This window comes from Macaca mulatta, chromosome 3, assembly GCF_049350105.2.
Source record: "Macaca mulatta isolate MMU2019108-1 chromosome 3, T2T-MMU8v2.0, whole genome shotgun sequence".
Classification (NCBI taxonomy): Eukaryota; Metazoa; Chordata; class Mammalia; order Primates; family Cercopithecidae; genus Macaca; species Macaca mulatta.
Genome location: NC_133408.1, coordinates 12,359,687 through 12,374,377, shown reverse-complemented (window position 1 = coordinate 12,374,377; position 14,691 = coordinate 12,359,687). Strand labels below are relative to the sequence as shown.

Here is a 14,691-nt window from a genome sequence, read left to right as displayed (position 1 = left end):
CAACCAGTAGGCGTGTGCATCTCAACTCTTGTTATGTCACTGACGCTTCGTGGTACGAGGTCCTGTTTACAGGAGCGACTGAGGCCACTGCTTGCTGTCACGGCTGAAACAACTGCTTCTGGGTACAATTTTTATTTCAACCTCAGGAATAAGTGGATGGGAAGTGCTTGGGGCAAGCCTCATGGAAAACCCTGGCCAGGGTCAGTCAGGGTTAGGGTGATCCACCCCTGAAGGAGGGACTCAGATGGCAGGCCCCTGACCGCTGGGCACATCATTCTGTGGTTTCTTCTGTACATGTGTTCCATGGCCTGGACTGGGATAGGGCAAGAGATGCACTTGGGACACAAAATTCAAGGTGGTGCTCTCTCAAGCCCGTGTAAATGCAAGGTCAGCCTTGTACAACAATGGGAGCAAATGTCACCTTAAGTTTTTCATGAGAAGTGCCTAATTTACGTCACCCTGATGTCACCTCTGATGGATCCTCAGGATTGATAAATGAAAACAACTGGTCGGTCAGGAAGAAGGCACAGCAGTGGTTTCTCCCCACCCCTGCGTGTCACCATCATGTTGGGAACAAGTTTGAGCGCCCCTGGCTTAAAGGCGTGTTTCTTTTGGGCTGTCTGGGAACCACCTGAACATCTCTCTCAGCTCTGATGGGAGAAACATGTGGGCAGGAGAGGTCTGGATACCAATGGTGGGGCCATAAAACCACCGAATGCATCCAGAGTCAGAAAAGCAGACCAGGATGGTGGCCAGTGCCCCAGCTTGGTGCCACCCCACAGCATCACCCCCTGTCCATGCGGCCTTGGCAAGGCTTTCACTCTGTAAGGCTAAGCTCCCTCATGTGCCAAACAGATATTCTCAACACCCACCTGTCCCCTCCACGGGCAGACAGACAGTGGGCTCTGCTGCAGGAACCGCCTCCGTTTGGACCCCACCTGCACCTTTCCCAGTAGTGTAACCACAAGCAGGTCACCCAACCTTGGCAGGCCACGCTTCCCCTCCATTAAGTGGGATTAATAACGAGAGCAACTACTCACAGGGTTGTGCCAAAATTTTAATGCAGTAAGGCAAGAAAATGCTTGGAACGGTGCAAGTGCCTTGCACATAGCATATGCTCAATAAATGCTAGCTGTTATTACTATCAATTTTAATGTTCATAAACTCAACCTTCTGCCAAAGAGCACCAAGATCATTTCTACACTGCTACACAATGAGAGAGGCAGATATTTCTTTTTTTTTTTTTTTTTTATCTTCATACATGCCCGGTTCCTGGAACAGCGTTGGGGCCATGTTCTTGAGGTTGGTGGAGATAGCTTTCCTGTCCCTAGCCTCCCTTCAGTGGCATTTTCAGAGTTACGTTTTACTTATTGACTTCCTCTGTGTGTCCATTGCTTTATACATATTATCTCAAATCCTCTTGACAACCATGAAAAGTAGGGCTCATTCCCCTTGTTTACAGATGAGAAACTCGGGGCTCTGTGAGGTTTGATAAATGGCTGAAGTTCACACAGGTGGTGGATGCTGGGGACAGGGAGAAACCAACTCCTCAATTCTAAAGCCCACAGGCTTCCTGCTCCCCCACCCCACCCCTGTGCTTAGGCCTGTCTTCCTCCCGGACTCCCTATCAAAGGCAACTCATAGAAGATGACCCTGGTGATAAAGAAAACACGATTCCTCCAGGAGCTGAGTGGAGTTTACACTTCAACATGGACTGAAGCCTCCAGGGGAAGAAATAAAGGTCTGCAGAGAGAAGCTACGTCCTGGTGAGCAGAGACATGACATTTGTTGATATCTAGGAATTTTTTTATTCAAATTGGGGTGCCCATGGAGGGGTAGGAAAAACAACTAGCGCTTTTAAAATTTCATTTTAATTTCTATTTGGAGGATGTATTTCATAATACACATACTGTAATTATATCAATACAGGAGTACAGCATATAATTTATAAGTAAATAACCATGCATAGATAGTGGGGCATGTGAAACCATATTTACTGATAGGTGGCAAGATCAAGAGTCTGGAAATGGCTGATGTTGAGCATTTCGGCAGTTTCTGCTACACCTAGAGAAAGTTTCCTTGAATTCAGCACATCCTGGGGAGAAGTCCCAATGGATTCCCTAAGCATGTGAATTTTGAATGCTGGCCTCTGTGTGTGTATGTGTGTGTGCATGTGTGTGTGTATGTGTGTGTGCATGTGTGTGTGTGTGTGTGTATGTGTGTGTGCGTGTGTGTGTGTATGTGTGTGTGCATGTGTGTGTGTGTGTGCGCATATGTGTGTGTGTGTGTATGTGTGTGTGCGTGTGTGTGTGTGTGTGTATGTGTGTGTGCATGTGTGTGTGTGTGAGAGAGAGAGACCTTTATATTTCTCCTGAGGCCACTTCTGAGCTTTGAATCAGGAGTGATGTGAGCATATATATCCCTGATAGGAATTACAGTTTGGGTTCCAATTTTTATACAAAGATGAAATCTCCCACTTCCAAGGGCTCCTTCCAGAGCTGAAGCCTGGCAGCCTTGACCAAGGCCGTCTCTGAACCCTCTGCATGGATGTGCACATTGGCTGTTGTGTTCGTCCAGATTTTGCCCTAGACGCTCATCAAAACCAACCTGGTTAATTGCAACATTGCCTAAGGAGCCAGGTGCACAGGCACATGGCGGGTGCTTAACCAAGGTGGTGCTGGATTTGGGGTAAGAGAACATCCAAAGGGCAGCAGGGGCCAGTTACTCCTATGGCAACTGCATTTCTAACTCAGCCTAAGGACGTTCTTAAGGACTTGGGCATTCATATACATTGCCCTGCCTAATGAGTTCACAAGGTGAAGGGATTTAACCTGCAAAGGATTGTGGTATCTGAGCAATGCAAAGGGGACTTGAGGAGGATTAGGAGAAGTGTCTGCTAGTTATGTGGATGCTTGAATGGAATCCACCTCATAAATTCAGTGTCTGCAAAACTGTGGGTAACAGGAGCTGAGAAGACCTGGTTTCTCATTCTGACTCAGGCACCAATCAGCTATGGAACCCTGGGCAAGTGAACCTCTCTGGTGTCCTAAGGTAGACAAAGGTCTAAAAATCACTGCAGCCAAATATTTTCCTCTTCCTTTCTAGCAGTTTAAAAATATTTATAATTATAGTTTAAAAAAATAAATATATAATTTTTAGATGCCAACTGAAACGATATAGAACTACATATATATAACTCTCTATATAACTCTATAACACAGCACATAAAACTTACAAAGCATCATGTAGACCAATGTCTTATAGTTCATATGTCTCATGGTTCATTTATTTTTTAAACAGATTTATTCACATCTGTAATACAATTATTTCTTTGTTTAGAATACAACCTGGAGGGAAGCATATGGGAGACACAGTGTTTTAAAAAAAAAAAAAATGAAGTAATGATATGGAATGATTGACAGTTGGATAGAATTTTCATTGTCGGCACTTTTACTTCTTTATATGACCCTGCACCTTTCACAGTGCTAATATTTGTTTAAGGTTGCTTAACGTTGTTCCTCTCCTCTAGAACTTCGGAAGTAAAAGCCATTCTGATCTTTAGAAACAGTAGAATCAATAACAATAAATAATAATAAAATAGTAGCCTGAGTTTCTGTTCCTACCTGTCGATGCCTAAATGATTTCATTTTCACCCATTTACCCATTCATTACATGAAAGGGGCTGGGATAAGAGAGAACACTCCTGAAGGGGAGAACTACTTTTTCTCCTCCTTTTAGTTCCTCCCCATTCTTGCATGGGTTTTATACACATATGTGGTTTCAGATTTTATGAATTCTATGCTTTCAAAGTGGGTGAATGTCAAGTTCAGCTGTGACTGTTAGTGAGCTGGATGAAGCTGCCCAGATGCAACCTGCAGATGGTATGGAATGAGGGGCTCGGTGCACAGAGTTCAAAGGGCAAACAGAAGCTGTGTAAGAAAATGCAGCAAACTGTGGTTGGTGTTAAAACTGCTCCTGGAAAAAATGGTACTGAAACCAATGTATCTTAGTTAACCTAAATTATCTTTTGCACATTCTGGGGGCATTAATAAGAAACAAACCTTAATAGCTATATATATTACAAAATTTTGCACAGAAAAAGGGAAAGTGCTTCTCTCTTGAGCAATGAGTGCCACTCTGACATTTTTAGTCTTCCTTAAAAAACTTACCCATGATGGGCCAGGCGCAGTGGCTCACACCTGTAATCCCAGCACTTTGGGAGGCCGAGGCAGGCGGATCACAAGGTCAGGAGATTGAGACCATCCTGGCTAACATGGTGAAACCCCATGTCTACTAAAAATACAAAATTGGCCGGGCATGGTGGCACGTGCCTGTAATCCCAGCTACTCAGGAGGCTGAGGCAGGAGAATGGCTGAACCCGGGAGGTGGAGATTGCAGTGAGCTGAGGTAGGGCCACTGCACTCCAGCCTGGTGACAGAGTTAGACTCCATCTAAAACAAAAACAAAAACAAAACCCAACAACAAAAACTCACCCACGATGGAATGTGACTATGGAATACCCAGCGGTGTGTTCAGAGTTCTGACTTCTGTTTGCTCTTTTTAACATACCCCCCATCTGGCAAGCTAACTGCTGCAAGATTTTTTGGGTCTTTCTTTAGGATCTACTAACAACGAAAAACATATATATGAAAACCTACACATTTTCTTTCAGAAGTATATGAGAGCTGATGAAGACCAATGTACCTCCCAAGGAGAGGAGATGACAGAGGCTGTTCTGTGGTGTTGCTCTCAGGCTATATTTGATTTATTGCTCAAATCTTATTATTCCATTCTCCATCCAAGACTAGCAAAGTTTCTTTTGAGAAGTCACAGTCTCTACAGAGGGTATTCGAACGCCCAGGAGCAAAAGTTGGATGTTGGCAAAGAAAGTAAAAGTAGAATCTTTGCTACATGTTGGAGCTGCATAGTTCTCTTTCCCAATGGACATGTTTCAAGACTGAACACGTTGAGTATTTGATTTAGAATCAATTTAACATGAACTTCGCATTTACGCAAAGCAGCATCAGTCTTGAAATCAGCAGAGCCATCGAGCAAGCCCAACTAGCAAACAGATTTCTATTTGTGATGACTTTTTCCATTTGGGGCCCCAAAAATGTCTTGGGGAACTCACTGCTTAAAAAGAAGTCCATCAAAACACAGACACATATGGACCATGGAATGGGAGGGCAGTGCTGCATACAAAATCAACAATTCTCTAAATGAACACCGACCTTGCAGAAAAACAAAATGAAAGCAAAACAAAAAGAAATTTCTAATTTCAAGAGAAAAACTGAATAACGACTTTCTTTTCATTTATCCTTTCTTTTTTTTTCTTCTTTTTTTTTTTTAATGAACCAATGACTTTCTCAGGCAGAAAGATTTGCATCCATGCAGAGGAAATAGACAGGGCCAGTAATTACAAAGCAAAAAGCATCTGTAACTTGCAGAAAGCCAACGTACGAATAAGTGTTTCTAGCCATATAGAGGGCAATTATCTGGTTATTTGTTTTTCATATTTCTATCGGAGATAAAATCATCTTTAGGGAAATTTGTGGAGGGCCATTTGAAAGAAAGTTTCCCTCTTTTGTAGAAAAGAATTCTCTTAAAAATTAAAACAAGTTTGGGAGGCTGGGTGATGGAGTTTTGAGAATTTAAAAGAGTGAGGAAGATGGGGGGGGCGGCGCTGGGAAGCAACTATTTCCAGCTGCGAGAAATCTAGCACCCTCACAGCAAGGTGCGGTGGCTCTGATGCAAGCAACATTCCCATAGATACAGGCTGCCTGGTTTTCTGTTGCTCATTCTAAGGTGAAGAGAGGCTCAAGTCTGATTTGGGGCTTTGACACTGAAAAAAGGTGTGAACTTCGATCCATTTAACCAGCCCCCTGCCCCACCTCATCCCTTCTCCTATCCAGTTTGCTTTCAGTGGGTCAAGAATAAATATTCACCCTTGGCATCCATCTGCAAATTCCAAGAGGGACTGAAGGAAGAACTTAAAGTTCCTCTGCATGCGTTTCCAAAGCCCAGCTGGCACAGAAAACAAATGATACAAAATATGGCGGAGAAAGCACAGCCTATCTTTGTCACCAGGTCTGGCAGATACGGCTCTGGGCTCACAAGACATCTGCTCCCAGCCACCTTCCTCTCTGCTTCCCTCCACTCTCCAGGCTGGAAAGTGACAATTCCATTGTCCTCAGTTCCCTCCAGCCAGAGGCTTGTGACCTCGTTGTGGCCTAAGCAATATATCAGCAAAAGTTAGCAGAGAAGGGCTTCCCTTCCTGAATAACAATACCAGGCCCCACAAAAAGGAGTTGAGGCCTCCCATGTCCTTTCTGCCTGGACAGATCAGAGGTGCAGGCCATCGCTCCCTGGCCTCAGCATGGTGGGCCCAAAACATAGGAGCGTCCTGCACCCCACTGTATCAGCCTGGACTGCTCACTTCAGAACTCCTGTGCACCACACAGACCAGTGCCCGTCTGCTCAAGCCACCGTGCTCAGCTTTTCCCTGTGGGCAGTCAAACATAATTTTCATGGGTAAACCTGAGCAAGAGCTTTACTCTCTTTCTGTCATTGCAATAAAATACATCATTTCTGTCATGTTTCGGATTTAGTGTTTATTCCTCCACCTTGGCTCCTTTCTGGCATCATTACTCAGTGTCATTGCAAGATGGGGGAGGGAGAGAAAGAGAGAGATTCAGAGAGCCAAGAGAGCACAGGACGTGTCTCCCCAGCAAAGAGTGAAACCTGTGCAAGAGAGAGGAGTGTGTCTGAGCTTATTCTCCCAGCATGTTGAAGACGACAGGAGGTTTTGAGCCCTGTTTTGTGTTCAGGAGCCAGCCTGTGGTCTCTTAAAGCACTCCCTGATTGTGTTCATGGTCAGCAAAGATCTCAAAGGAAATGCTCCCTTTTTACCCCTCCAGGACATCCTAGTTATTATATTTTTTGAGGAGGAAAAGGCCAAAAAAGACATAACTCTTCGGCTTGGCTGGAGGCTTAGCGAAAAGGCTAAAGAAGGGGACTAGTGGCATCTGACGGGGAGGAGCAGAGCAGGCCGAGAAACGAGAGTTGCAGAAAAAGTGTTTTGTACATTGTAATGTCTATTCAGGCACCAGAGTAGCTTCTGAAGATTTCTTGAAAAATGGGAGTTGGAGAAAACAATTGCAAAAATGAGGGAAAGTATCTTGTATGTGTGAAATGATAGGAGAACTATTTTCAAACAAAAAATAAAATATTTTTAAGTGGCTTTGTGTTGTTAAGAAGATTTGTGATGTGTTTTATGGTACCTCTTTCCGATGCATGTAAAGATTTCCAACAGGAACTTGGTAATTTGGATGCAAGCTTGTCTAGAATATTATTAGCCCATTTTGCAGAACTCAAATGAGACACAAAGACATCTATTGACTCATCTAGGTCACTAGGAAGTTACCTGAGAAACTGAAAATTTGCTTGAGTTTCCTGTGTGGGCCTCCTCTGCTGCCTCCAACAAGACAAGCCATCAAAGCTACTTTCATGTCTGGGCTTTGACAAAGAACATGATCAAAAGTGTCCCCAAGGAGCAGGGGAAACGGGAGTCTCTCAGAGGCCCAGAGAACCTGCTCATAGTTACACAGGAAAAATGGCTTTTTCCTTAAGGATAGCCTTGGAGAAAATAAAGCTACACCAGCAGTCTCAATGAAGAGACACATCTCTGTTGTCCTTGTGTGTTCAGACCAAAGACTTTAGCATGACATCGTGCCCCAAGTAGCCTCCGTATTTAAAATCAAAACTTGTTAAGTTGAATTTCCTAAAGGGCTCTTGCTCTTTTTCCACAAGGAAGGAAGGCTGACCTGCTGTTGAAAAGCCCTTAGGGTGAGTTACCCACCACCATCCATGCCCATGTGGGATCCTGCGGCTCTAACTTTGCCCAGGCTGTACTCTCAGCCTAGATCACTCTTCCTTCTTTTCTTTGTTCGCACCTTCCCCTCCTCCAACTCCTGTGCCCCTCTCTCCAGCGAGCCTCCCGTAATGTCCTCCAGGGCATTGTGACCTCTTCCTCCCCAGAGCAGACAGGGGTTGACTGGCTGCCATCTTAGATAACTGAACATTGATAGCCACCGTTCAGATTTATTGCTTGCTTTATATGGCTGGGCAAAGCACCTTACACAGATTAATTTGGTCCACACAGCTACCTTAATAACAGGTACTATTGCTACCCTTACTCTGCAGATGAGGAAACTGAGGCTCAAGAGAGAAGCTCTATATGCTATTTGATGAAAGTCAGAAAAAAGTAAAGAAAGAAAAGGCCATCACTGTGTCATCTGAGTACATTCCCTGCACGGACCTCCTGCCATTGCTTTCTCTAATATCAGGTGCTCTTATTCCTCCAGACTCTTCCCCCTAGGCCTTGGGCTCCTTATTACAGTCTGTGTGTGCACAACAGCCGTGCAGCCCTCCTTTGTCCCAGCATCTCACCAGGCTTGATTTCTCAGTAAAGGGCTACATCTTTTCTGAGCACACCTTTCGGATCTATTTTGAGAGAATGTAGGAACGTCTCAGCTACTCATTTGCTTTCAAAAGCTCAAAAAAGCTCCTTGCCATTCGGAATCAGGTCAGCTGCTGCTTCCAAAGGTGCTTCTGCTATGGGTTGCTCCGTGCCCCTGTACTTGGTGTGTGAGCAGCTGTGGGGCCTCCTACAGACCCCTAAACCCCACTAGTAAAGTGAGTCTGAAGTACAAAGACAATCCTCCTGAAGAAAGCAGAGCCAAGAGATGGTTTCTTCGGGGGAACCGCCATTTGCTCTTTTAACACTTAAACATTTCAAAATTACTTGTCATTTTCTAAAGCTTCTTAGCGTGCAAAAAGTCTAAATGGCAAAGGCATGATTGTGAGTTTAGATAGTTTTATCACACCTTTTTTTTTTTTTTATAGTTTCAAAATGTGTGGGCAGTTTCAGATGTGAAACTCCACCTCACAAATGAGGAACCAGAGTCTGATTCTTCAACATCCAGGAGGGCAGCCAGGATGCCCCATCCCACAGTTTCCTTGTGGGCCAGGGTGAGTCAGATTTGCTAAGACCCACTGTTAGGGACTGCACTATGTCTCCCCAGAATTAATATATTGAAGTCCTAACCCCAAAGTGCTCATAATTTGACTCTATTTGGACATAGGGTTTTACAATGATGTCATTAGGCTAGCCCCAATACAATGCAATTGGTATCTTTATAAGAAGAGATTAGGATACAGCACACACAGAGGGATAACCATGTGATGAAACAGGGAGAAGGCAGCTTTCTGCAAAACCAAGGAGAGAGGCCTCACCAGAAACCAGCCTTGCCCACACCTTGATCTCAGACCTCCAGCCTCCCTCCAGAACGGTGCGAAAATAAATTTCTGTGGCTTAAGCCTGAACTCTTAAGATCTTCAGATCTTAAGAGTTCAGGCAAGCCAGAAGAAGTGTCTTAATAAATATTCTTCTGAAAAGAGCGGCAAGCTGATGCTTAGAGAAGAACATACTTTATATATGCAGCTTTGTACTCGGCAATTCCCTTTGAAAGACTGCTTCAGTGGGGTAAACTTGAACCACTGAGAAGACAAGCAGGGAGTCGGTCTCGCTGAGATTTTTACCTGTGGTTCTAGGAACGCAGAGGCATGTGAGTGTTCAGGCTTTGCATAGACCACTAAGCCACTTCTAAGAACAAGGCTACCTGAGCCATTTTGCAAAAATATGTACATGCTGAGGCTTTTCCTCTCCACACCTACCTCAACTCTTTCTGCCGACACACTGCACTTTTCAAGGGAACCTAAGTTTGGGTTCAGCAAGCATTTTACATGGCACGCCATGTGTGATAATTCCAGGAAATTTCAATCGCATCTTGTCTTCTTTCCTAAGCAAATTCGGTGGGAACCTGGTGTGGTGTGATAGAAAAAGCCCCGAGTTTTCTGTGGTAGACCACATCAATTTCATGTGCCAGCCTCTTAGACTCCGGCTTGCCTCTCTCAAGGAAGGGAACAATGGTTTGCTTGGGTTCACTCCTCTCTTTCCCCCCATTTCCACACGGGTATCTGGCTGAAAATGAGTTACAGGTTTCCTTCTGTGAGAATTGCATGGGCTGATAAAGTACCATCCCGGGAAGAAAACAAAGATGCCGTCTTCCCTTTCGGCTCCCAGTTGCCGTTGGGGAGGGAACACACGTTGTAAATTATAGGCAGCCAGAAGTGACCGCATTGACCACTGCGAGTGGCCCAGCTATGGCAACAGGCTGAGAACTCTGGGGGAGAGCCATTTGTTGGCAGGGATGGTGGTTCTTCTAGCATCAGGCTCTAAGACGATGACCAAACGGTACCAAAAGAAATGATATTTTGCCACCTCTCTGGCTCCGGTGAATGATGTGGACAGCTAACCTGGACAATTTAAACCTTTCTGTTGATGGATCACTTGGATGAAATTCACCAGGAAATTGCCAAGATTTCACCCGGCCCTCTGATAGCAAATCTCAATATTATATTATCAAATTAGAGATTCTAAAGAACCCTGAGTTCCTTTCACTGAAAGGAAGGAGTGGAAAAACCTTTCCAGATTAGCCCTTTTGAGTCTTGGTGTGAGCTCAGGCCCTCCCTACACTGCCCCCGTGAAAAATAACCGACCTTCGTTCCTAATCAAGGGCAGGTCAGCGGAGTGTCCACTGGGCACAGGAGCCCTGGGCTTGTCCGGGAGACAGCGGCACTCCTGCTATTTCCTGATGTCTGCACGGGTCACCGTGTCCCTCACCATCTTTGCTGTTGGCCAGTAAGGAGAGCCCAGGGGCCAGCACTGCACACTGAAATCCAACCTATTGCTCAATGGAATGCTTAAAAATTTCCTGAATCTGCCTTCCTGAGTTGATAAAATAGGAAACAATACACGTTCCGAGGGGGTATTGAAAGTGGAGTAAAGTCAGGAAGATCTTTCTTTCTGTTATTCAACAAATATTGCTTCCTCTGCTTGTTAGCAGCCCAGAGGAAATGCAGCCAGGGAGCCGTTTGCAGCTCTTTACCAGTGGCCGGTGTGTCTGTGTTACCAACTGAACGACGCTGCAAGACTAGTGACTAATGCATGTCTGCATGATTCAACTTCACTAAAATTCCCTCTGCTGCCAGTAAAGAAGCACTTGAAAACTCTTTAATTTGAAACTTGAGCTGGTTAATGACTTGCTTTCTTCTCTTTCCCTTTAACTTCTCTCTTGCCATCCCCAACACACACACACACACACACACACACACACACACACACACACACACACACCCTCTCTCTCTCTCTCTCTCTCTCGTCAAGTTTTTTAATATCAGGGACCCGGAAACATAGAGCCCTGTGCATTCACAATAGCATTTGCTGTGATAAAGTGACTGGCAAGCCCTCTGCATTCCCCTGCTCACTTAGCTGTATGAATAAATAATGAGTCACAGATACTATTTGGGTGCTCAAGAGAGTCTGTAGCCAGAAAATTAATTATTCTCCTATCCCAGCCCACTCCATCTCGGCTTTGCCAAACCATCAAGAAACACTTTGCAGGCACTGGTCAGAGTGCGTGCCCCGACGCACACGGCAATGCCTTTGTGACATTTTATGTTATTATTTTTGTTTGTTTAAGCACAGCCCTCTTTTACCACGAAAGATACACAAGACACACAGGCACACACACACTCACACACTCACAGCTCAACCGCAGCTTTGTGCATTTCAAGAGGCTGGTTTCAAAAATGGAGACAGGTTTTCCACCCTGGCTGTTCCTATTCAGAAGCCTGTAATCTAACGACTTCAGCTGTGAGAATGCTTAACTTGGGAACCTTCTTCATTGCCGTTTTCCAGAGAGACCTCGGTATGCCACAGTCTGCTTCCTTTCTCTCTGGAAAGATGCTGGCCGTCTGTTTGCATTGAGGCGACAAGGAAAAACACAGCACAGCCCCGTGCTGGTGATTTTCACCTAAGCGAGTCTGTCAGGCTCTTGTACTCTCTGCCTTGTAGAGACAGCTGCCTTGCCACTTTGGCCCTGAAGTCCCCAGGCTGGTGCAAGGCTATCTGAGAGCCTCCACCTCCTGCCCCACACTGGCACCAGCCCTCCTGGCTGGCTCTGTGCATGTGCCTGCTAAGCCCCAGGGCAGGCTGCATTCTGGGCCACACAGCATGCCGAGTTCAGGATAACTCAGACACAGTCATTCTGGGCAAGGGACAGCAAAATAAAACCCAGGGAGCTTCGTGCAAGCTTCGTAATCTCTAAGCCTTTAAACAAGACCAGCACAACTTACTCACACTTGACAAAGTTCTCACGCACCGACTGAACACTCCAACAGCATAACTAAGTATTTATTAAAACATTTCTGAAGAGCTTCCATCTGATGAGTAAGTAATCCAATAGCCTTGTAATCATATGCCTCAGTTTGAATTCCTCCCACAAACCAGACAGGGACCCGGCAGGCACCGAGGTATCTCTGCACCGAGGTGAAGCAGGCTGCCATTTCGTTACAGGCAAAGCTGAGCAAAAGGAGGTATTACAAGACCAGCATGTACTCACCTCTCATGAAGCACTGTGGGTATGAAGGAAATGACTCAAATATGCTGTCTGAAGCCATCGCTTCCTCCTGAAAATGCACCCTCTTCTGAAGGCGGGGGACTCAATGATTTCTTTTACCTTCGGAGCGAAAACCAAGACAGGTCACTGTTTCACCCTCACCCTTCTAGCCCTACATTTCTCTTTCTTTTCCCCCCTGCTGGATACCTCTGGGACTCCCCAAGCCCTATTAAAAAATGCACCTTTGTAAAAACAAATATTCAAATTGTTAAAGATTAAAAAAAAAAAAAAAAAAGCCAGCGCCGCCTTGGCTGTGGGTTGGTGATGCTTACCACGCTGCGAAACCCTGTGGTTTGCATTCAGTGTGATTCGTCCTGCCTGCTGACCACTGTGCTGGGTTCAGACTTCTGACACTGCCAGGCTACCCAACTTGTGGTTCTGTGGTTGTTTATGAGGCCCAAAGAAGTTTTCACACAACCCAAATTACAAATTTAACTGTTCCCCTTTCCACAGCCCATCTCAATTGGTTCTTGCCGATCACGTGACTTCAGTGATGTCAATTTTTTTTTTTTCCTTTCTGAGCAATGCCCTTCCTTCCCTCCACCTGCCCTCCCCCAGGCTGTGCAAGAAAATAGCCGAGTAGACTTTGCAAGAGGGGGGATGTAGAAAAAAGTGACTCAGTCACTTATTATATCTCAATGGTCTTTGCTGATTTAGTACAACTCGGCTCCTGTTGTTATTTGTGGTTTTTGGAACTACTGATTATTTTGATAAAGATTTCATTGCTGCTTATTCAATAGTAATTCAACGCTGGCATCAAGCCGCTGCTCCGACAGGATGTGGATCCCATCATTTAAAATGCTAGGCATCAGCTCCGGGAGAGTTAAGTGCTTGGTAAAGTCTATCATGGCATAAGTGAAACTATAAAAGGGAAAAATAAATAAAAAGAAATATTTTTGTGAGAGTCTGACCCCTACAACGGGCTGGCAACTCGCAGGTATTTTAAAGCCCGGGAAAGGAAAAGAATTTTACTTTTGAAATTAAAAGACTATTTTAATGACACTAAAATTATGGGGTTTTATTCCCCCTAAATGGACAACTTTAGTATGTATCTCTTTCAGTAAAGAGATAAAATCATAGTACACTCTTAACACACACACACACACACACACACACACACACACACACGCAAATTAGGAAGCTAAGGGAAAACAAAGCAAAGAGAATTTCTGTATTTGGGACAAAGCAGTGGTTATCTGCAGCTGTTTATTTGTGTTGTCACTTGGGAAGGCTCCCTGCATTGCCTTTCTCTAGTTCAATTCAAATGAATAGGCTAATTTACACCTGTAGGTAAAACTACACTTTGTGCACATGAGGATCTCACAATAGAAGGGGAACCAGGAGAAGAGGCTTCTCCTGGGGCTGACTAATGAATATTATATAGCGCGTCCTCTACCTTAGAAAGGCATGCCTGTTTGAAGATGCTAAAAATGGGATAATTTTGTAAGTGGGCAAACCACTGTGGCCACACATAGTTCATTTTCAGGCCCCACTGGCTTTACTTGCTGACAAATAAAACGTCATTTTGTTTTGTAGTTCCAAGATGAAGAAAGACTTACTTTCCTAATTAACTACCTTATTCATTCTGCTCTGCTCTGCCTACCTCCGCCATAGCACTCTGTGCACTTGAAATTTTGACACACAGGGTCAAGAGAACCTGTGTGATGATGGGTTGTAAATGCCAGTCCTGGATTCTAAGCTGCAGTAGCCAGCACAGGACTTCAGAAAAGCCGAACTCCCACAACACTCCCTCGGTTTTCCTTCATCCACTTAATCTCACACACACAAAGACACACAATGATAGCAGCTTCCATGGCAGAAGCCTTTCAAAAGGAACAGGCACAATTTTTACTTACTCCTGTTTTGACTAAAGCAGGAATTGAAACTCAACAGACCGCTTTCTCTTACACTTGTGAGAAGTTAGCTGGCCACATGTTGACACTTTGCTAACATCTAAAAAAGAATAATAATGCTACATGTCCTTTATGAGGCTCATGAATCTTTAAATGTGATGCGTGTTTCATATTGCTTCTCAGTGCAAATCCCTTGTGAACATAATGAACATAATGGGCCTGTGTTGTTACCCTCCCTAATAAAGTCAAGCCTGAGT

General features: G+C 44.7%; 2 protein-coding genes across 5 annotated transcripts in view; both read right to left on the bottom strand.

Moving 5' to 3' along the window:
* Window positions 1–13,046, bottom strand: part of RUNX1 (RUNX family transcription factor 1) — a 263,072-nt gene extending 250,026 nt beyond the window's left edge. For 3 of the 4 annotated variants that reach the window (XM_015132891.3, XM_028844819.2, XM_077994700.1), the window contains exons 1-2: window positions 12,854–13,046; window positions 12,525–12,641 (exon numbers count right to left, since the gene is read on the bottom strand). In XM_015132891.3, the coding sequence (XP_014988377.1) occupies window positions 12,525–12,582 (58 nt within the window). In that variant the 5' untranslated portion in view covers window positions 12,583–12,641; window positions 12,854–13,046. 4 annotated transcript variants of the gene reach the window in all.
* LOC144340103 (putative uncharacterized protein encoded by RUNX1-IT1) lies at window positions 1,230–4,173 on the bottom strand. Its single transcript, XM_077997893.1, is given in 4 exon segments — window positions 1,230–2,175; window positions 2,292–2,466; window positions 2,469–2,560; window positions 4,170–4,173. Coding segments are annotated over 4 exon segments (453 nt in total). The 3' UTR covers window positions 1,230–1,993.
* Window positions 13,047–14,691: the final 1,645 nt, after the last annotated feature.